This window comes from Trichoplusia ni, chromosome 4 (assembly GCF_003590095.1).
Source record: "Trichoplusia ni isolate ovarian cell line Hi5 chromosome 4, tn1, whole genome shotgun sequence".
Lineage (NCBI taxonomy): Eukaryota > Metazoa > Arthropoda > Insecta > Lepidoptera > Noctuidae > Trichoplusia > Trichoplusia ni.
Genome location: NC_039481.1, coordinates 6,009,412 through 6,031,149, shown reverse-complemented (window position 1 = coordinate 6,031,149; position 21,738 = coordinate 6,009,412). Strand labels below are relative to the sequence as shown.

The following is a 21,738-nucleotide window of genomic DNA, read 5'->3' as shown; positions in this document are numbered from 1 at the left end:
ATATTAATTAAATGGAGAAATTTTACTATTTGTTTCACATTCTTTTCTAAATAAATTATCGGTAGAAAATTGAACTTCATATTCGACTACTGTCCGTTGCAAAACTTTTCAATATTTTTCTTTAAGTATATCTCAAGATCAAAAGTATTTTAATACAAAAACAAATCGTAAAATCACGAATCTGTTATCAAATATCGTATACTACGTGTATACGATATTCGATCTTAATGACGCATTAATCAGTAATTGTCTGAAGAATTCCATTTCATAGTAGTGATAATAAGATATCGCATGATTGTACGCTTCTGATAAAGATCATAATACGGATTATATTTACTCAACCTCCTTTGTCACCTTTGTTGCGTATTTTTGTTTTTAAATCTAATTTAAAAAGTGTTATCAACGTTCTTGTTACAATCAGTTGTATCACTATTATTTGAATTTTGCGTCTACAATAATGCGATGTTGGAGAATATTTTAAATAACGATTTCTAATTACAACAGTTTACTTCCTTACCGTTATTATAAACAAGAAACTAAATGTCGCTGTAAGTTTACTTTGTTATGCTTTCACTCAAAACCGCTGAGTCAATTTTGATGAGAATTCATTTTAATTCTGTTATCGCTACATGAGCATTGTATGACAAAATGTAATGTTAAGGTAGAGGAGTCTCTCTATTATCACAAGTTCCCTTCCAATGATGTCAAGGTGACCATGACTCATTGAATTAAGAAAGATTTTTGATGATTCAACAAATTGTAAACATTCTCATTTTATTCCAGTTTTCACCCACCGAGCCCGGCGACTACCGCGTGGAAGTGCGATGGGCCAACCGCCACGTTCCCGGCTCGCCATTCCCCGTCATGATATTCGACACCCAGGAGGAACTGCGCCGCTACATGCAAGCGTCCGCCGCTTGACAACACAATCACTCAAACAATATTTACACAAATATTGATACTATGAAGTAATAATAATAACCTTTTAAATGCCAACAGTCAACACACAAGACATTTTTTTAATGTTCTGTGTGCCCAAAAGACGCGTTATCGGTTTGCTTTTTTTTTCTAACTGACCATGTGTTGTCAACATTTTGTATTTCTCTAATACATTACGTATGTATCGTTAACTGAACGAACAAATTTTTGTATCGTAAAGCGTTGTTCATAAATTCTTCCATGAATTACTGTATTGTAATAGTGATTCTTTATAACATTCCGTCCATATGTAAGTGTAGCTAGTAGTAGGCAAAACTATATTCTTCAGTTGTCATCTATGGGAAGCCGCCATGATCGGAATAAAGTATTTAAATTATAATATAATAGTCTAATAGAATCTCTGTATTGTCTATAAGTACATACATTCTAATGCAAAATTCTAAATGTAATTTAAGAGATAAATGCATAATACTTTGTTAATATTTATTAATAATGACATTTAGGTTTACATGATTAACTTAACTTGTAACTAACGAGGTATTTGTTTATTGTTATTACGGCGTCAAATGCTTTAACCACACAAATGTATTTGACACCGTAAGCTGCTGAATTATTCAGTTACTAATTGTTAATAAATTGAACTTTATAAATATGACTTGTTTTATTGTTTTGTTTATCGACATCGATTTAAATTCACAGTTCCTCCCACCCTGATAAAACAGCGGCGCGTAGCGGCCGTAAGAGCAGACTGAGCTCTCAGGGCTGCGTGCTTTTGCTCATCACTATAAGATTCAAATTAGTTTGTAAACTGCAGTTTCAGTTCACACTTTATTGACCCTTTACAGAAAAGTTGTAAATGGGAAACTCAACAACAACATGGATCATCATAATTGTCTTAAATCAATTAGCAGCTTACTAATTACATTAGGTACCTGAAACCTTTACTCTTCAGACATAGAGAATGGATGGATGGATTATGGATTAGCTTGTGTATCGCAGATCTAGAAATATGAACAAAACAAACAATCCTGTACTTATTTGGTGTGCAATAAAGAATATTCTATTCTTTCCCAATAACAGTTCAGTCCATATTGTAAAAAAAAACTGTTTAAAAATTGCTTTAAAAAACGAAATATAATTTTCCAACATTTTATCAGCACCACTGTTATATTGCCGAGGTTACACAATCAGCTGTCTACATCTATCTCGCCTTAATCCTAACAATATGTAAGGTTATACATTTAAATATCAATCGTCATTTGCTCTACATTCAAATACACGAATCATTCATGGCCATAGACAACCAATTAGTTTAAAAAAGAACAAGTAGGAGTCGGCTCTGTTGTCCTTATGGTCGGCTTTTGTACGAAAGATAAATTTTTGCACGATAGTACAGAAATAAGATCGCAATATTTTTTCGCTATTTAACAATTTGTTTATTTCCTACATTTGTGCAACATTGTACAATGTACATTTGTAACATTGTACATTTGTACAACAATATAGCCTCATGGCAAATTTCATAATTCTAGATTAAAGGACCGTTTCTTGTACCTATCCTTGATAACGGCTTAAGTTTGTAAAATGGATTTTTTATAGTTAGCCAATATAAAGTTAATGATTTTGATTGTATATCCCATGAGGTTGGTATCTGAATGAGACGGTGTTCCTCGCCGGGTAAGCACTTCGACTATCGCCTGCCAGCTGAGTCCGCAGCGCATCCAAGCTCTGCCAGAGTTGCTGCATTTGACCGAAGATTATCACTTCCAGGCGTTGTATCGAGCTGTGAAGCTCTCCTGTAAAAACGTTAAAAAAATTGTTAGTATGGGCGCAGAGCTACTTCCTTCATCTGGCATTTCAAAATGATATAAAATATTATATCAGATAATCTGAAAACTAAAACGTGTCACGTCTTTTTAAGTTCTCGAGCTAGGCTTCTATTCCTGCAAGACTTATCTAAATTCGAAAAGAGATTCTTTAAAAAAATCCAGCGTGACAGGTGCCAGGCAGTGGATATGGTGACAATATGTGATGCCGGCTCTTGAAATATAAGAAGAACCTGAGACATAATATCTTGACTGAAGCCATAATTAGACAGTGTTCTAAATAATGTAGGGTACTTATTCAATTCCAACTCACGAGAAGTAACAACTCCGTGCAGTCTCCTAGTGATGGTGGCATTAGCAGTAGCGTTGACCTCCTGCGTCCTGACGGAACACATAGCACGCGCCTCCTCGCGCGGCCCGCTACCGTGGTACGTCGAGTTCCGGGCTTCTATGAACGGCTTCCGATGAGAATCGGGTATATTGTTTACCGTGTATAACGGCCCGCGAGCTGTGAAAAAAAGTGAAATATGTTTTGTCAAATTTTGAAACAAATGAGGTCGAGGTTTGAAGTACGTATTAGGTATTCCAATCAACCGTCACACATCATTGTGATTTTTTTAATAAAGTTTCTGAGCTCTTGATCTTGACATGGCCAGATGATTTTAATAAAAACTGTCATATAAAATTGTCTTTAAAATTAAATAAAAAACCGAACTATCGAAATCGGTTTACCCGTTTTATAGCTACGATGCCACAGGCGTAGCGGTGAAACTTATGACATTCTTTTTTGCGTCAGGGACTTTCAAACATTTTAAAAGTTTAACTATGCAAGGTCCAATTGCGCATGACGATAAAAATATCAAGTAAGGGAAAATACTAAGTAGGTACGTGATCATTGAAATACTCAGTTTGTCTCTATAATGACTTCTTTTATCTTGTTATGTAAAACTATCAGCGAGAATCTTCAGTCTAAATACTAGGAAATGCTTGTTTCTATAGTTTTACACTAGAAATTTCTTTCATATTTTGTTTACAATGAAAATAGGAGGCCTAGGTACCTAACTTAGTTCAACGTCTGTACGTAACCAAAGGTGTGCTGTGCATGGATAATTACACGGCTTCTATTCCCTCGTAAGATCGTGAAATGTTCATTCTACATTTCATAATATAACTTTATTTATTCTCATGAGTGTTTAGTCCAGCTTATTCAATACGGCCTATTATATACTAATGTTTTTACATAGGTACCATAATTTATTAGATAGATCATCATGGCACATGCTTCCTACTTCCTACGTAGAATTATATTATATTTAAAAAAAACTCATAAAAACTACCTATCTAGTTGCACTCAGCAATTTCAGATGACAAGTAAAATACTGCTGACTTTTACACACACAGTTATTTAAATACCTACTGTTACTACTGTACTACCAGTACCATTATTTTTAATAAACAATTCTAGCATACCCAAAATGTTAGATAAATAAGTAGGTCAATCAATTAACAGGGAACTGTAAATTGTTCCTGTATTCAATGTGGATAAGAGTAATAGACACCTATTCGTTCCGCTCTTGAACCGTTGAGAGTCAAGAACGCGATGATCGTAGAAGTCCGAATTAAACACGCATTTATCATTGTCTATCAACAGTATGTGGTGTTGATGTAATACGCGGTGGGGAATTTAGCATAGGATTAACTCTTTTAAATGGCTCAAGAACTCAGGAATTTAATAGTCGTGTCGCTGTGAGTTTCAATATTCAAATGTCATTTACGTAAAGAAGAAAACACACAAATACTTATCTTGTCGTACACATTATACTATTCGGCAGTCCGTTCAGACTAATTTCAGGATATTATCCATAGATCGAGACACGCGTTAGCTTGTCGAGCCAAGTTCAAGTATGTTGCAAGTACACTTGGCGAGCAGCACCGTGTCAAGTATAACACAAACTATTTGGAGTCACTTTTGAACCCCACATAAGGTAAAAACTATTTCACATGAAGGTGTCAAAGATATATTGAGACTAAGACTTGCGAAATATGTATGTACATTTTTTTTGTCACTGAAGTCAAAAACCAAGGCATAAACTTGGCCCTTCAGTTCAGTTTTTGACTCTGGGTGAGTCACTTTATTAATATAGTAGTCTTTATATCTATTATAATGTAGTTATTTAAATAATATAGTTAGTTATTGCAGATAGGGTTTAGTTTGAGAGAGTTACCACGTGTACGAAAGTCCTTAGCTACAGTCGCTCTCTGTACATTACTAGAATAGGTAACTTTATCCAACTAACTTCAATATATTAATCGAGTTGAGGAAAAGGTCGTGAAAAAATAATTTAGGTAATTATTTGATAAAGTTACACAAACCGTTTTCCTTTCAGAATTTCCCAATACGTAGATACGCAAGAAAAGAAACTGTAACAATCACAATTAAATAAAGTAGGAACGAATTAAGTTAGGAACTCTTTTTTACATTTTGCGGAATTTTATCTTACCGGTATGTAGATATCTAAGAATATTTATTATATTTGTACACCTCTGCCTAGCCCTTCAGACCTAGGTATGTGCTGATAAGATAATACATTTTAGTCATTATTATCGGTACTTAGTTTCCATAGCTAATTGCCGGCCCTTAATTGTAGATCTTTACCTAGCCTATGGTGCTACTGTTTCTCCTAGACCATCAGTTCCAGTGTTATTGGATTTAAATAACTATGATTCCCGAATGTATATAATAAATAGCATACTTGCTGTAAATATTATATTGGTAGTCAAACTCTTAAAAGGTAATCCGAGTACAGTAATACTAACTCATAATGTCAATTCTAAAATTATTCAAACAATGTATTTCCAAAAATGAATGATTTCGCACAATTTACGACCGTTTACTTTCAAAAAACAATACTTACAGTTATGATAATACGCAGGCGCAGTGGTGACATGAGCTACTATCGCGTACAAAAACACGGATACACATAAAACTCTTCTCCACATCTCGCTACACATGAACAACAACAACAAAAAAGAAAAACAAAATCAAAAAGTCCAAAATCCAATGACTAAAACATTTTTCTTTTTAAAGTTTAAATTTCGAAGGAACAAGGTACCGCGCGTCCTTAGCCGTCGTCGTTCACTCTATGGTGTACCGTGTATGTAAGGCAGGTCAACGATTACTGAACGAAATGTGCTCGCCGAGAGTAGAATAAATAGGAGACTATACATTGACGAAATATTGTCCAAGAGGTGCCTACAATAGGCCAGATTAATTGCTAGAGGATACAGTATACAGCCTGTTTGGAATACCTAAGCTTTGGTTATTTGACCCCAGACTATTATTGTATTCGATTATATTGCAACTGATTAAATGTTGTGCTACATGCATTTGAAATGTACATTCAAGAATAGTTCAAAATGTTCAATTCTAGGAATTTTAATTACTTAGTTATTGACCCGTGTAAAAATGTTCGACAAATAGCTAGAGAGATAGATGGTCAGATTATATTACAAAATGTTATTTATATTATACACATACGTAACTTTTTCAATAATCATGAATTAAAATTCATAAGTGAGTTTATGCAATATGAAGCAAGTCACTAAGATTAATACTGATCTTAACAATTTCAACTCGACCGTATTAAACAGGTTATCTTCTGAAAAATCTTCTAAAATAAATACCTAAATGTTGCATCTTTGTTAGGAAATCCAATAAGTAAGAAAAAAGCTACGTAATTTCGTAGCATGCAGCATAATGCATGCGTAGCAGTGGGGCACCCTACGAGGCCCTCAATTAAGACTTTTTGTTAATTGCCACCGATAGCCAATATTTCCTTGAAAATGCCTATAGGGCAAGGTAACGCGACCTTGAGCGAAATAGAATTTAACAGGCATTAGGATAACAGATACCGACCCGAAGAATTTATTGTTTTAACTACAGCGGCTGTGAATGTGCGATATTTATATCCAAACTCCGAGTTAAAAATCTAAAAATAGTATTATGGCTGATTAAAAACGTATACACATAAACTGTGGCATTTTTACTATGTGTTTCTATGAGATACACTGTTTGTCTGATGCACTTATTTTTAGCCAGCAAGAAAGTTATGGAATTCTTAAATTAAATTTCGTTTAACGTGTTGAAAATGCTTTTAGTCGTTTCCCGACTAATCTTTCTTCAGTTATGTTTTTTTAAAGTGATCAATTAGTCTATTACACATTTTCAAGGAATGCGATTACATGTACTCCTGGGGGAAATGTGTTAATTATTCCTTATCTTTACGATTGAGTATTAACGATGCTCTGAGGCCTCGAATCTACCTCGTTCTATTAGGTACTTTTAATCTCAATCTCAGTCTTAAGTCAAAGAACGATTTTCAGCGATTAGTACAAGTAACGGAAACATTAAAAATACTGCAGACCGTTGGCGCCGTGTGATGAAACGCGCAATTTCGGGCCATTTCATCATTGGCACGTTTGACATTGGTGCCAAAAACGTATTCATGACTGCAGCTCCTAGAAACTTGGCCTACTGTTTATCAAGTGATTTTACTAATTATGCATTTACAGCATTTAATACCTACTTAAAAGTCTCTAATTGCGTAAGAAGACTCACAGCCGTCTTCCATTTTCAGTCTTTTTACACATCTATATTAAGTCCATTTCTTAATGCACGATAACAATTACCACGATATCTTCGTCTTAAGAGTCTATCTCATTGACAGCTACCATATCCGTTAATAGTTTATCAAGAACAATCAGCTATATTTGAAATAGGTTTATTGACTTTCATAAGTGTCAGACATTTTGGGATCTTTAATTGGATCTAACTGGCATTGCCTTGAGGAGATCCTATACTTACATCTAGCCTCTGAACGAAAATTTGTCTCCTAGCCTGTAATTTCAAGAGACTGTTGATAAATCTTCGTTTCCTTCCAACGTCCCACTGCGCCAGCTCGTTGACCTATTTCTAGACAGCCCAAACCGATCGCGAGCACTAAATTGAGCATAAAAAAATCATTTTACGGTCTAAGCGTCGGCTTCTAATTGATTTACGAGTGTTGTAGTGCTCTTAGCTCTAACTATTAGTTATGTCAACGGCTGTTTGTTCATTTTGATGAGCTTTTGACATCTGGCTGCGCGTGCGCTCAATCGGAACACAAATAATACAGGACGATAAATCTCAGTCGTAACTATCGATGAAGCAATCCGTTTGACGTTTGTATGGACTATACATATGCGATATCACATATTTATTATATTAAAGACATGTGTTTCCTTTAGATTTGATTGGTGAATGTTAAAAATATGTCTTTTCCCACGCCTCAAATGTTTTGCTCAAGGTCTGAGGCTTAAACTCTTGAAAAAGGTACAAATAAAGTATGTTGTCGATGTAATTTGTCAATGAAAATGTCACATGTCAATGTAAAAGTATCCGTTTTAATTTGAGAATATATACGGCTGTAATGTGTCATTTTGTTAACCCGTGTTAATTTGATAGAGGCTGGTCGATTTTAGGTCGCGTGAGCGATGTGATGTGTTTTTTACCACTTAAGAAATAACTAAGGAACGATATATGTAGAGCTAAATGTGTCATTCGGGTCCTATCTGTGCTTCATCACATTCATTAGTAGGTACAATGTCGTGACATTTTGCAGGTACACTGCAGATTTCTTTTAACCATGTAAAATTGTCCAATAATTCTATTATCTTATATTTATTGAAAATAACTTATGCCGATATTGTAAATTTCAGTCTGTCTACTACGGTTTAGTAGTCTACGTTTTTATAATTCGTGAAAAGAACCGTTCGGGACTCGATCTGCGTTTGGTCAGTGTTAATAATGGCAATGCTCTTTTCCTCTGATGAACAGGTGGATACACATCAGAATTCTCCCGCCTAACCAAAAAGGAGGTTTCACAAAAATTTGAATTACATGCACAAAGACACCACGGAACAAGAACCCAAGTGTGGACCACACAGTGCAGTGTTTGACGTGCAATCTTGATGTCCTTATAAAAGAAAACAGCTGAGGTCAACGATCTAAGATCTAAACTGTGCAGTCTGTCATGGCTGTCGACATATCACAATGACTCACTGCTAGAATAAACACTCCATAAACATCAACAACCTTTTCAGCCAACACAATCTGTCTCGACCAACTGTTATGGTTAAGCAACAATGGTACTATAAAACCCTAGTCAAGACGGGTGCGCCGATTCGCTCAGATATGCATTTAAAACGGTTTTTATCTTTAAATTGTGTCAAGGACTTAATACCATATGTATTGTGGCATTGTGAGGTCTAAACCACATGGGAAAATTAATTCAATTTATTATACAAACGTTTCATGTATTTCACAAAGGCTTAGAGAGATGTACCTATAGTGAGTGCTGATCGTAAAACTTTGCTTTAGTGTATGTGAATGCTCGTATATTTTTTGTTTATAAACAAAATATTAAATAGCAATCTAATAGACATATTAAAATATCTTTTTAATATTTTAATTGAAATATTTTAAAAAACTGAGATACTCAAATGAAACAACGGAAGATACATAAAACTCAAAAGAATAGTCGATATTTTGTTGTGCCTGTTATTTTTTAATTATTTTTAAAATAGCAATAATAATATCCTGATCCAAAAACAAAATAAAAAATTATGAAGTATTTAAACTGATACAGTATATTTATTTCACTGCCCTAATTGTAATTACACAACAATTGATTATTTCGTTACAAAACAATAATCCACCAAATCAGTGCTAACAAAAAAATCATAGTTAAATTATCAGATAATAAAATCCGGATTTCGTAACTTTGAAGTTAGATTTCATGGATCAATTTGAGTTTAACTGTTCCAGTCATTAACTTAACTTTGTCTAGTAAAGTGATCTAATATAAAATGTTAATTTAATTACTCTATTTAAAACCAAATACTAAAACGGTCATCAAATTTAAATCACCGTTAAGACTTACGGTGTCCCTTTCACATTATAGTGAAAAATAGCGATAGACAGATATTTTATAAGAATTATAAAGTTTTGTTACGTTTTAGTAACTATTCCGTAGTCAATAATAGTGTAAGATGAAACTTTTATCTTCGTTCATGGTGATATCTGTGTTATATTTAAATACTTACTGTTCCTCCACCATAGGTAGGTACCAAAATCAATTTTATTACGCCAGTGAAGTGCTTGTAATATAAGCTAAGCAGGGCCCCAATTCTGCTATTTACAATAGCCGATGTAAATAGCAACGGTAGTTGGATTAAATTTGAAATAATTCCTATTCCCTTATAAGCATTATGCCAACGAGATAATTGAAAATTCAATGAATTGGCCTTGAGTGTACAGTCCCATACTGATTTTCCAAGTATTGTGTAGGAAAAATGCTTAAGAAAAAACGAAGTGTCATTTTAAGCCATTTTTCATTCATTCATCGGCCATCGTATATTACGGAAGTGGTTCCCTGGATTGTTGTCATTTTGGAAAAGAGATGGCGCTGTACACTGCGCATAGTGCCATCTCGCTCTTTCTTCTAAAATCATAACAATATATATTTCTAGATGTAAGTCAACCTGGCAATCGGTTCATTCCAGTAGCAATTATTAATCACCTTTCTGAAGAAATAAGACATTTGATTGAAACCGGTGATGTGGAGAAAGGAGTTCCTGTTTTAGATCCATATGTGTTCGAAACTCAACGGTTGAACGTTGCAGGAGATATTTTCAAGTGAGTGAAAGTTTTAATAATAAAGGGTGCGGGTGCGTTATACTGAAGCAGAGCGAGTCGCGAATTGTCCGATCACATTGCTTAAATAAAACCTCAGTTTAGTTTTCCGAGTTCAGATTTATTGTTAACTCAACATCCACTACGCAGCTCTGCGTCAATGGAAACGTACCCTAAGAGTCAGTTCACACTAGTGCAAAGTCATTCGTGTATTGTTTTTATTTCAGTGCTGACATAAACATTACTAATGGAAAGATTTCAGGACTGGGAAGTTACCATTTAAAATCATTCAACTTGACAAAGGGTGAAATATCTATTGATCTGGAGATTAATATTCCGCATTTGGAATTTGTCGCAGGTAACTATGTTTAAACCTCTCCTTCTTTTTTACCTTTTCTTGTGCTACATTGGATGGAGATCTCAATCACAAATTCAACTCAATTCTGTTTATATGAAATTCCCATTGTTGTCGATCATGACTCCTACTAGATGGTCTATGGTTTAGATCTATATGATCACACTTTATTGACACTGCATTGCTGTTTCTTCTCTCGCAGCAAAAGTACTTAGGAAGCGGTGAAGGCTGCCATCTAATGTAATTTGAAATTCGAAAATATATCATATCATCAAAACATTATTTTTTTTCAGAGCATTACGATTTACTAGGAAACATATATGAAGCTCTACCATTAAGAGGACAGGGTGAACTTTAGTAAGTACCTATTCAGCATTTATCAACATAACAATGATTTGTAAAATTTAATAATGAGATCAAGATTTGATAATGAAGTAATAAGACTAGGTGCTTCATCTTGTTCTCCGCATCGCTGTCACTGTGGTGAAGTAGTCAACAGCCACGGACACCAAGGTCTATCATGCAGCCGTAGTGCAGGTCGCATGGCTCGTCACGCGAATATTAATGACATTATCCATCGAGCTCTTGTTGCCGTTGGCGTACCTGCTGTATTAGAACCTAATAGTTTGGTACGCGATGATGGCAAGAGACCGGACGGTATGTCTTTGTTCCCTTGGAAGATGGGTAGGCCTTTAATGTGGGACGTCACTTGTGTCGACACTCTTGCGCCATCTCACCTTCCCGGCTCTTCGAGCTGCGCTGGCTCTGCTGCCGCGGCTGCTGAAAACCTCAAACGGCGCAAATATGGTAATCTAGTTGGTAGTTACTTCTTTGAGCCGTTCGGGGTTGAAACTTTTGGGCCGTGGGGGCCGAGTGCCAAAACGCTTTTTAAAGACCTAGCAAAGCGTCTCGTTGACACTTCTCGTGAGCCAGAGTCTGGCTTTTACCTCGCTCCGAGGATTAGCATTGCCATTCAACGTGGCAATGCTGCCAGCCTTTTGGGCACACTCCCAGCCGGCAGCGATGCCGATGAATTTTTTGATGCATTGATTTAATTATTGTTTATGTTTTTATTTTATTTTTTTGTATATAGCAAATGATTGTACTGTAAATATTTAACTCTGTAAAATTGTAAATAAAAAAAAATGTACTTCCTAAAAAAAAAATGAAGTAATAATTTACAAATCTTACGTGCGTATTTTGAATGCATGCAATGCAAGAATTTACATAATTGGCGTAAAAAATATGTTGTTTAACTTCGATACCATATATTTAAGAATTTATTTTCAACTTTTTAAGATATATATGCCTGTCAAAACAGGTGTACGTATATCCAAATACTAAAATGTCAGCCTTATTCACTTTTTTAGAGTTACGTTCCCAAAGGGTAAAAAGGGAACCCGTGACTGAGGTTCAATTTGTCTGTCCATCTGTCTGACTACTAGACAATTGAAATTATGGCAGGGATGTATTTCCTAACTACAAATACTAAAAATAAATGTCGAGGCCAACCAACGATTGTTAGATACTGTAGAGTTGCACTAGTTGTTAACTTTTCATTCTCACCTTACAGAGTATACTCTAAATATAGACCTTCTAGTAATACCACAGTACTACCGGTCTCAATAAGCAAGCATATAATGACAAACTATACATTTGGGGTGAAAGCACAACTAAAAAAGACTTCGATGTTTCGAGCAGTTTCGTCTCCATTTTGAGGCACTTCCAGGCAAGACCACAAGCACGTCCAAAAATGTCGTGAAATGCCTAAGCTTGCCCAAAACCCAAAACAACGAAACATTACTGTTTACAGCTTTAAGGTGCAAAATATCATGTTATGGAGTAAAGTTTATATGAAACAGTCAGCTGACGGCGAATCTATTCTCCTGGAAAAGATTGAGAATTCTCATTTCAGCATACAACAGATTATTGTAAGTAAAGCTATAAAATGTATATGTAATGTAGGTAACTACATTTAAAAAGAAAGTAGAACATTGAAATCAGTATTTTAATAGTTTTTTACTAACTAAATTGATTAATAAATTTCATGCTTTGTTGTCACAGATACATAATGATAAATTAACTTAAAGATGGGTTCAAAAAGCCCTTAATGGGTTGAAACCAGGAATGGGTTTTCATCCAGCAAACTTCTACATCATTCCTTCTGGTTCCTAAAATGTTAAATAGTTTTCGACCTTCGTATAATTTTGGTAGTCGCCACATACCTGAGCTACTTACATATTTTTTTGCAATTGTCTTAACATTTCCCAAAATTGCGCTACTTTCTTTTTTTAGAACATAATTATATTTCCACATAAAACCATTTGTTTCAGTCACGGACTCAGTTCGACAACAACATAGATGGTATCATTAGCAGCATGGTGGAGGACCTTCTGGCTAACTACCTGACTCGCTTCAACACCTACATAACCGAGACATATAAAGAAACCCTCATACAACTTCTGAACGAAACCTGCGAAAAATACGACACCTGGAAAATAATCACGTTATTATCTAAGTACTTACGTCAATAAATAGTTGTGATTTTATTATTACTATTTGCGTTTGAATGACAAATCCAGTTTTACAGTCGTAAAATTAAAATGATTCGTCATTTTCATTGAATTTGACATCATAAAAGAAAGACTCCCATATGAATACAGAACTTGATGATGTTAACTACTTTACTTTTTATGGTATTGTTCCCGGAAAATAGCAACAGGACCCTATTTTGCCTCTGATATTCGTCCACCTGTCTGTCAGAGGGCTGGGATGTTCCTTAGTAAGTAGATAGTAAGTTTTTAATAAAATTGCACAAGAAAGAAGTTGCTTTTCAGCTTCTACGACATAATATTTCTATACAGATACAGACATTTTTTCTTTTGCCGTGTTTTTTCACAGACACAACGAATAAATTTCAGAGATCCTCTTAAAGTCTGTTCTTCCTTTTGAATTTTTGGAAGAAAGACACCGTCCGAGCCCTGTAGCTCTTGAACCATAACAACAAGAATACTACATAGCTTTTTCTACTGCTTTTTTGTTGGCGGACGGCTCTGTCATTTATTTATTTTGAATGTTTAATCATTCTACTCGATATGTAAATCGCTCGATAAACAAGCAAATACATCACAGTCGTTACCTTGATAGTATTATCTACAAACACAATGATTACCTACCTCGGCGTAAAGCGATTAAAATCACACCGCTCAATCAACATTAAATACATATTATTGGTACCTACCTACTCTATCTATAAATACCTATTTCTGTGTTGGTACCCCACTCAAAAACAATTAATTGCGAGTTGGGGAGGCTAGGGTAATTTGAGACGGTTAAGATGTCTTACGCGTATGATTTGTTTTCTCCTTCAAGAAACTACATGCTTGAGTTATTTTGGAATAAGAAAAGCGTTCTAAAAGGAGCGAGCTTGCTTGGCAATTCTACCACGAAGATGCAAGTCCTGCCGAGCTAAAGGGATTGCCCCCAACAAAGGAGGTCCTAAGAGGGGAACATCACCGTCAAGCACCGGGGCATTACACCTAAACTACCGCGCTACGTCTACGTGTGTGGAAATGCGTAGCCATTCTTCATCTACATTCACATATTTCCTGCCCGGTTCTTGGGAAAACTTGATGATGGTTGCTTTAGTTTTATGCTATTTCTTGGTGTAAAAAAATTTGTTGCATATTATGCACCATTTGTCAAATCTCGGATACAGACTTCTTTTTTGTCATAATATATTGTGTAATTGTTTCTGATGTACCTACTTCAGATTTTGGGGTAGTTTCGGATCCATCATATTTTGAAGCCGTCTTTAGTCTCTAGTTTCCATAAGTTCCTGAAAAATATTTTCGCCAATTTTTCAAGGATAGTGCTACAAATTACCTAGGTTTAAGATATTAGGTGCTTATACACAATTAGAAGAGATAACTTTATGACAAGTCATCGATTATTTTTTTATCATCTTATTTTGTTAATTTGTTGGTGATTAAAAATCAGTGCTGATTGCTCCGATAAAGATACCTATACGTGCCTCGAGGTGGGAACGCACAGTGACTCTCAGTGATTCGTGAAATCTGCTAGGTAAGTGTACAATTAAACATAAATCTATTTTTTTATATAAGACAGTAAACAGTGTGATCTGATATAGTTTTTGAAAAGTAAGTGTGAACAAAACATTTCAACATTTTCTACTAGATTCAGAGATTGCTCTTATTATTCATCTATTTCATATTATTATTCATAGCTACATTGAACAAAAGAGAAAACGCGGCCATAAGTAAACTAAACAGATTAAGATAATATAAGCAACTAAACTGTGACGTGCTTTAGTAACGAATACTATTCCGCTTTTTAATACCTTGACCGACGCGTACTTACTATACTTATTTAGTAATTTCAACTAACACTTAATCGAACTATAACGAGGAGAGAATGTCACCAATCTACTATTTGCACATTCATTAAGGATATTTTAGTAAAGCAAAAATTATGATTATCCAAAAAACATTATCATCTAGCATTGTCAGCTCCTGAGCAAATGATTGAACAGATGTAATACAAAAGTATACAATAATAATTTACGAAACGATACGATCAACATTAGAGTGACATAGAGATTTAATGATTATCATTATTTACGCCAACCATTATAAGAATGATTATTTTGTTGCAGAATGAAATTATTACTGGTATTGATGTTGTGTGGCTTGGCGGCGGCTGCGTCAACCGTTGGGAAGCCGATATCCACTGATTTAGGTGAGTAATGAACTAGGCACTTAACTTAAACTATCTCTATTCGCCTATTAAAACCCCGAATCTTATTTGTACCCGATATGTAGATTGTAGAATGAGGAAAATATTTGCCATTATTTTAATAAGGTTATTTTACTGCGAAATCTATAATAACGATGATTTAAATATTAATTTACTTTGTTTTTTTAGTAAGTTTGAAAAAGGTCCTGTTTTAAGTAGTCCGTAATAAGAATCGAAGCACCTTACTTTAATATCATAATATATCATATCCACGAATGCTGTTTACATGATGTGCAAATTATGCGGCACCAAACCCGCTGAGAACTGGAATTATTCACGTTCAACAACTGTTCAATACTGCTCAGTCATTGATTATCATCGACCCTCGATATTTTCTCTTTGGACACATCATCCTAATCTTTTCATCTGTGCCTACTTACTATTCACGATTCCTAACAAAATCAAGCATAGGCTGTGTTGAAATGTTCTTGTCTTAGACTGTAGATCCTTTTCATCATGCAAAACTAATTTATTTTTAATTTCTGGATGTCCTATGTGCCTCACTCACTCACTGTTCTCATAATCCTTGATATTGATATTTTATCTTAGATCAGTGATAAGGCGCAAATTATTTACTTACAAGCTGATAAGCAGTGAAAAAAACAAGTGTACAAACTAGATTACGCCTTCAAATTTGTTAGGGCTACAGATTTACTACAATTGAATGTCGCAAAACACCAGATTTACGATAGAATTCAATGTAATTTAGTTTTAGGATTTGTTTTCTAAGTAAGAACTTTAAATTAGAGTATCAATAGCTAGAAGATATTTTTTCAGAAGATCAATCCTAAATGCCTTTATCTCATTTTTAAATCATTGTAATTTATTCACCGATCTGAGTAGGATAACGCTCTACAACGCGTAGTCTGCTGTCACGCTTTACAACGGTAATAATATATCTTTATGAGATTATTTAATCATCTCCTTATGTTATTCTGCAGATGCTGAAACCTCAGTACAAAGCCGTAACTTCCTTGTCAACGCCCTAGTCCGCCAGCTGATCGAATACGTCAGACACGTCATCAACAATGGCTCCTTGATCTTCAAAATCCCCCCACTAGACCCCCTAGTGCTGACTCACTTCCACCTGGAAGTTCCCGCTGGACTTATCAAGTAAGTCATCACCTCAAAACATGAAATGACTATAGACACCAGCTACTGGTCTGTTACCTAGTGCCTGCCTACAAGGGGAAAACCGCTCCACCCAGAGTCGCACAGAGCATGAGCGATTGGTGCCGTGACTCTGACTTTTATAAAGCAATAGGACGAGGATGGGGTGTTTTTAGTTCGCGGAAGTCCGACATATCTCCTCGGCGTGGGTTGAAGTCATTAGAGTTTCACCACGGAAAAGACGAAGACCTGCACCTTCTTGGTTCTCAGTTTTGATGCACGGTAATTTGACCAAATCCGCCACAGTTAATGTGGAATCGTCCATGTGCAGGCACAATTCGACAAGGCAATTTTAAATTAGTTAGTTATAACTACAATAAGAGCGAACAAATTAGTTATAGCCTTGGAAAATCATTGCAAATAATTTAAATCTGGTAATTCAGTAGTTATTTGTATCAAAAAGTAATCTTGTAGTTTTGTAACATTTCATTGTATAGTATACTTAGGTTCTTGTAGGTATTTAAGACCAGTTTAAATTACTCATAAATATTTTTACAATTCTAGCCTTGATATTGAATTGAAGAATATCCTCGCAACCGGTATTGGTTCTTTCGTGGTCCACAAAAGCCACCTCAACCTCTCCGACCTGACCTTCGATTTGGATATCTCCGTACCCACCATCGATGCCTCTGCTGGTAAGTAGATAACTACTAGTTTAGGTATCCGTTACACCGTTCACCACACTTTCACTAAAGTAAATAGGTATCTTTACTTTTTAATACACATTAAGTTTTGTAGACTCTCAACACAAAAAAGAAAATTAAAATTTAAAACAAGGCAACAAATACACAAAATAAATCTTTTAACGGTTTGGTTTATATCTTATTAAGACGGTTTCCCGAAACAAAACAATTTGATCGCCATAATTATTTCTTAGATTCTACATTATTTGTTTGTTTGGGTTTATTGGTAAGCAGAACTAATTCATTGTTACAGCTTTCGCGAAGCAGATTCATAATTGTTGATTCACGCGTATTTGTCAGGATCGCCCGACTGTTTCACACCCAACCCGAGTCAATGACTAAGGTCTCCGGTTGGGTTCCAAATCGGGCAATGCGGATGTTCCAAATTATGAACTTACTAGGACTTCATGAATTAATTAACTTAAAACTAAATATATAAATTGAATATATAGGTATTAGGTACCTACTCTACCTAAGCTGGGGATAAAAATTCTGACGAAACAAAAATGTGTAGTCTGAAATTCTTTTTTTCTCTTTTACAGAACATTACGACCTCACCGGAGATTTCTTCACTGCCATCCCACTTTACGGAAAAGGAGACGCTGTGTAAGTAGCCCATACCTTTTCAACGAGAACCTATTCAGATTCCTAGTACTCAATTAGTAAGAAATACTATATAAGAAGTGAATGTGATTCAATATATGTTTCTAGGATTATTATTGAATGACATCACTCAATTTTGCACTATATCCACCAAATCACTGTAGGTATCATCACAATTAGGTACTACTTTATTGTATTCAACTGACTAAAATTTTGCCCGTTTCCTAAATACTTACTTAATAACGCAATCTCTTTGTTCAACATAGGTTCAAAGCTGACGGCTTCAGGGTCCAGGGTAAACTTTACCTGAAGCAATCTGATGACGGCAAATCAATCCTCATTGATAGAATCGAAAATGCATCATTCGTTGTGCCATCTTTCAAAGTAAGTATCCTATTAATATTTTGGAATTTGGTTCTTATAAAATAAAGTCATTCTTATTGCCTCGTTATTTTAAGTATTTAAAGAGAGAACGAATGAGAAGAATAGTAAACGACTTATCTACATACCTACTCTGACGTATGCCCAGTGCCGTATCATCCATAAGGCACTTTAGGCCAGTGCCTAGGGGCCCACTATGTCCAGGGGCCCAGCACTCCCGATAAAAATGTAGAAACCAAGGTAAAAGCCCACATTATTAACACTGTAAGAGTGACAATGCTTGTCTGAATAATTATGGCCAAAGTATCAAAAAAAAAACTCGATAAATTTTTCACGAATGAAAAAAATTTGGACCAAGAGAGCCTCCACTCGTTTGTTGGCCCGTGGCCTCTGGGCCCCTAAATTCGGCCCGGCATATGCCTACTCTACCTACTTACCTATCTTTATTATTTTGTTCAGCTACTGCAGAGTCAAGGATCTCAATCCCTGCCATTTTCTACTCCATATGGTTAAATGCAAACCTATCTATAAATAACCTCTATATTATTCCAGTCGAAAATCTCCGGTGCAATTGGCGGTGGTGACATTGACGGCATCGTGAACTCCATGGTCGAAGATGTGATCGTAGACTACGTGAACAGGTTCCAAGGCGCCATCTCCGAGGGCGCGGCTCGTCTCCTCGTAAACGCCGCCAACCCCTTCCTGGACCAGCTCGACACTTGGCGATACATCGCCGTATTGCTGCCTCGTTACAACGACATGCTTAGAAACTGATAAACTTCAAAAACGCATCTTTAAGCCCTCATGCCTAACTGTCTCTGTCTTTTTCAACGTAAAGCCTTCGAAAAAAGAGGCATAGAATGAGGTTTAATAATTACCCTTTGTGTCTATTATAATCATCGAGTTTCAATCAAATGAGACCCAGCAAAGTTCTAAAACTATCCATACAAACTTGTACATATATAAGAAGAGTTTTTAATGTAACGTTATAAATTGTTTGTTTCATTTTTCTGCGTATTATTTTACTCTTCCTTAATTCAAGCATGAAAATGGCTTTCGTCGTACCTAGCATGTCGGAATATAAGTATTACCGCTGTAGGTAGGTATTCAATCCTTGAATCGCGGGGTTTTACAAACTTCAATCACATGTAAAATTTAAAGAAACAACTAGACTCATGACAAAATTATAATGTGTATAAAGCACTAATTGTAAAACACTGGTACTTAGCTGAAACCGGTTAGCCTGGTAGCCGAACCCAACATAGTTGGGAAAAGGCTAGGCCGATGATGATGATAAAGCACTAATTATATTAGATATCTACTTATTGCCTTCCACGTAGGTAGAACTTACATCGTTGAACAATAGGGCAGAGCAGTTATAGAAGAGAGACGCCGCTCTTCGACGTGTCGTGCTTTTTCTGACTTCTGCAGTTGCAGCAGTTTTGCTTAAAAAGGGGCGCTACGGCTTAGAATAACATTATCTCGGGGCGGAAAAGTGATGCCGTGCCGTCTACGTCGTGAAATACCATGTCACGTTTCCACAAACATAATAATAGTAAATATTTCTTTAAGATGTGCCCTTTGCTTGATTTTATAAACAAAAACACAGTTCAATTTATTCAAAGCTTTAATAGCGAAAAAAGATACTATTCTTGTCTATTCCATCAACTAAGACAATTCAGCAAATACTCGACATTATATTTTCAAAGATAAAACCCTTGTCACTGCACTTGTTATTAAAGGCTGGAAGCACTTTTTTCAGTGTGTTCACTGTATTCTTCATACCAAACTTCGCGACAATCTAGATTGATATCCATTTGCAGTTCTTCGGGACAGTTGTACCTTACCTCAGCTACAGCAGGCGAGTCTTCCAAACCAGAAAAATTGACAACATTATCCTCAATCGTTGGATCCAAATCTTGCTTTTGTATTGCAAGAGAGTTCGTTCCAACAAAACACAGGAACAGCGTAAAAATTAAAAATAAAATATTCATTTTTGTTAATTATGCTGTTGGTGACCGGAGATGAGTGAGGACTGAGGATTTGGTAAATATCGCACTGAGATTAGAGACTTCCTTTGCCCACGCGTGCAAGCGGCGGCCCCTAGTATCAGCAAAAAGTTCTAAACGTCGGTCTTATGAAATACTATACATTTATGAAAGCAACGAGGTTTTAATATATAGGTAACAAAACAGTGTGGTGGGGGGGGGATCTTAACGCATACCGTGTGGGCTGGTTCCAATTGGCCCAATTCACCTATAGGTAGAAAAGAGTTGTTATGTGATTTGAGCCCTAAACATTATCTTCTGTTCAGCATATTATGCGTTTGATAAACGTCCCTGTAAAGGTAAAAATACTCGATCTACGCCATGAGCGTTTTGTATGTTAGTCGCAGCGCATAGGAAAGTTCAACAAAGTCCTAAGCTAAACAGACTTTTTACGAGAATTAATGAATAAAAAAATAATTATGTTACGTATTTGGGGCACCTTAGCAGCAGCGCATTAGCAGAATATGAGTACTGGTATTGGCGACCACAGACGAATGTAACCTAGCGGTTGGCGAAGTTCAAATTCATTTTAAAGGCGCTCTTAGTTTTGGTTAACTATGGACGCTAAAAGACAGGAATTGTAGGTTGAAATAATTTTATAATGTAATGTGCAATGCATGTACGCGTATTATAGTTATGTGTTGTAGCGCTGGCTCGATCATATAACATAGTCACAGGATTGAGCCAGGGCTTTCAAGGAAAGCGTAAAAAAAATAATTACGTTAGAAGCGTTCCTCTCAAAAACTTTCATGTCAATCACTCTATCTATTAAAAATACCGCATCAGAATCTGTAACGTAGTATTAAAAACTTGAGTATACATGGGGACAGGCAGACTGCGGGAACAACTTCGTTTTATAATAGGTATAATATAGCGATAGTTATATTTTTCAGCAAATACGGATTCACGAAAGGAAAAGATGACACGTTTTTTTTCATGATTGAATCATAATCGTACACTCCTTGAATTCTAAATATATTAACGATTTTGATAAAATATTATTATATTATATATCCTGGGAAAACTCACACACGGTTATCTGATCCCAAGCTAAGCATAGCTTGTGTTATGGTAACCAGACAACTGATAAACTTACATATATATTTCTATAACGTTTCACGTCAAAAATTTTGGGGCGACTATAGTCGCCCGGACATTGCAGTGGATATTATACATAAATTACACC

At 35.6% G+C, this 21,738-nt stretch overlaps 3 protein-coding genes and 1 long non-coding RNA gene across 7 annotated transcripts in view; 3 read left to right on the top strand and 1 right to left on the bottom strand.

The window, feature by feature from the left end:
* Positions 1–1,584, top strand: part of LOC113492703 (filamin-C) — an 88,842-nt gene extending 87,258 nt beyond the window's left edge. For both annotated transcript variants that reach the window (XM_026870306.1, XM_026870305.1), the window contains exon 54: positions 784–1,584. In XM_026870306.1, the coding sequence (XP_026726107.1) occupies positions 784–921 (138 nt within the window). In that variant the 3' untranslated portion in view covers positions 922–1,584. The remainder of the gene's footprint in view (positions 1–783) is intronic.
* An 856-nt stretch (positions 1,585–2,440) lies between these two features.
* LOC113492704 lies at positions 2,441–7,130 on the bottom strand. The gene is made up of 3 exons (XM_026870307.1): positions 5,681–7,130; positions 3,079–3,273; positions 2,441–2,735 (listed from the first exon to the last, which is right to left on the bottom strand). The coding sequence occupies exons 1-3, from the start codon at positions 5,775–5,777 to the stop codon at positions 2,554–2,556; spliced, it is 474 nt and encodes a 157-aa protein (XP_026726108.1). The 5' UTR covers positions 5,778–7,130; the 3' UTR covers positions 2,441–2,553.
* Positions 7,131–8,061: 931 nt separating this feature from the next.
* Positions 8,062–11,027, top strand: LOC113492702. 3 transcript variants are annotated; one of them, XR_003400523.1, is made up of 3 exons: positions 8,062–8,401; positions 10,335–10,500; positions 10,725–11,027. It is a non-coding gene; the product is annotated as an uncharacterized LOC113492702 (long non-coding RNA). The 3 variants fall into 3 exon arrangements; XR_003400521.1 differs by having other exon boundaries at positions 8,064–8,425; XR_003400522.1 differs by having other exon boundaries at positions 8,066–8,397; positions 10,725–11,025.
* Positions 11,028–14,852: 3,825 nt separating this feature from the next.
* Positions 14,853–19,511, top strand: LOC113492701. The gene is made up of 7 exons (XM_026870304.1): positions 14,853–14,935; positions 15,528–15,610; positions 16,609–16,780; positions 17,342–17,472; positions 18,063–18,126; positions 18,390–18,507; positions 19,057–19,511. Exons 2-7 carry the CDS (start codon positions 15,529–15,531, stop codon positions 19,276–19,278), a joined length of 789 nt encoding a protein of 262 aa, XP_026726105.1. The 5' UTR covers positions 14,853–14,935; position 15,528; the 3' UTR covers positions 19,279–19,511.
* The last annotated feature ends 2,227 nt before the right edge of the window (positions 19,512–21,738 follow it).

What these genes read in the sequence shown, in the direction of transcription:
- LOC113492704 (XM_026870307.1), bottom strand. Translation starts at nt 5,777, where the DNA reads ATGTGTAGCGAGATGTGGAGAAGAGTTTTATGTGTATCCGTGTTTTTG. An exon ending in GCCTGCGTATTATCATAACT is followed by an intron (nt 3,274 to 5,680) that starts GTAAGTATTGTT and finishes TTTTTTTCACAG; the next exon opens with CTCGCGGGCCGTTATACACG. An exon ending in GCACGGAGTTGTTACTTCTC is followed by an intron (nt 2,736 to 3,078) that starts GTGAGTTGGAAT and finishes ACGTTTTTACAG; the next exon opens with GAGAGCTTCACAGCTCGATA.
- LOC113492701 (XM_026870304.1), top strand. Translation starts at nt 15,529, where the DNA reads ATGAAATTATTACTGGTATTGATGTTGTGTGGCTTGGCGGCGGCTGCG. An exon ending in GTTCCCGCTGGACTTATCAA is followed by an intron (nt 16,781 to 17,341) that starts GTAAGTCATCAC and finishes TTACAATTCTAG; the next exon opens with CCTTGATATTGAATTGAAGA. An exon ending in CACCATCGATGCCTCTGCTG is followed by an intron (nt 17,473 to 18,062) that starts GTAAGTAGATAA and finishes TCTCTTTTACAG; the next exon opens with AACATTACGACCTCACCGGA.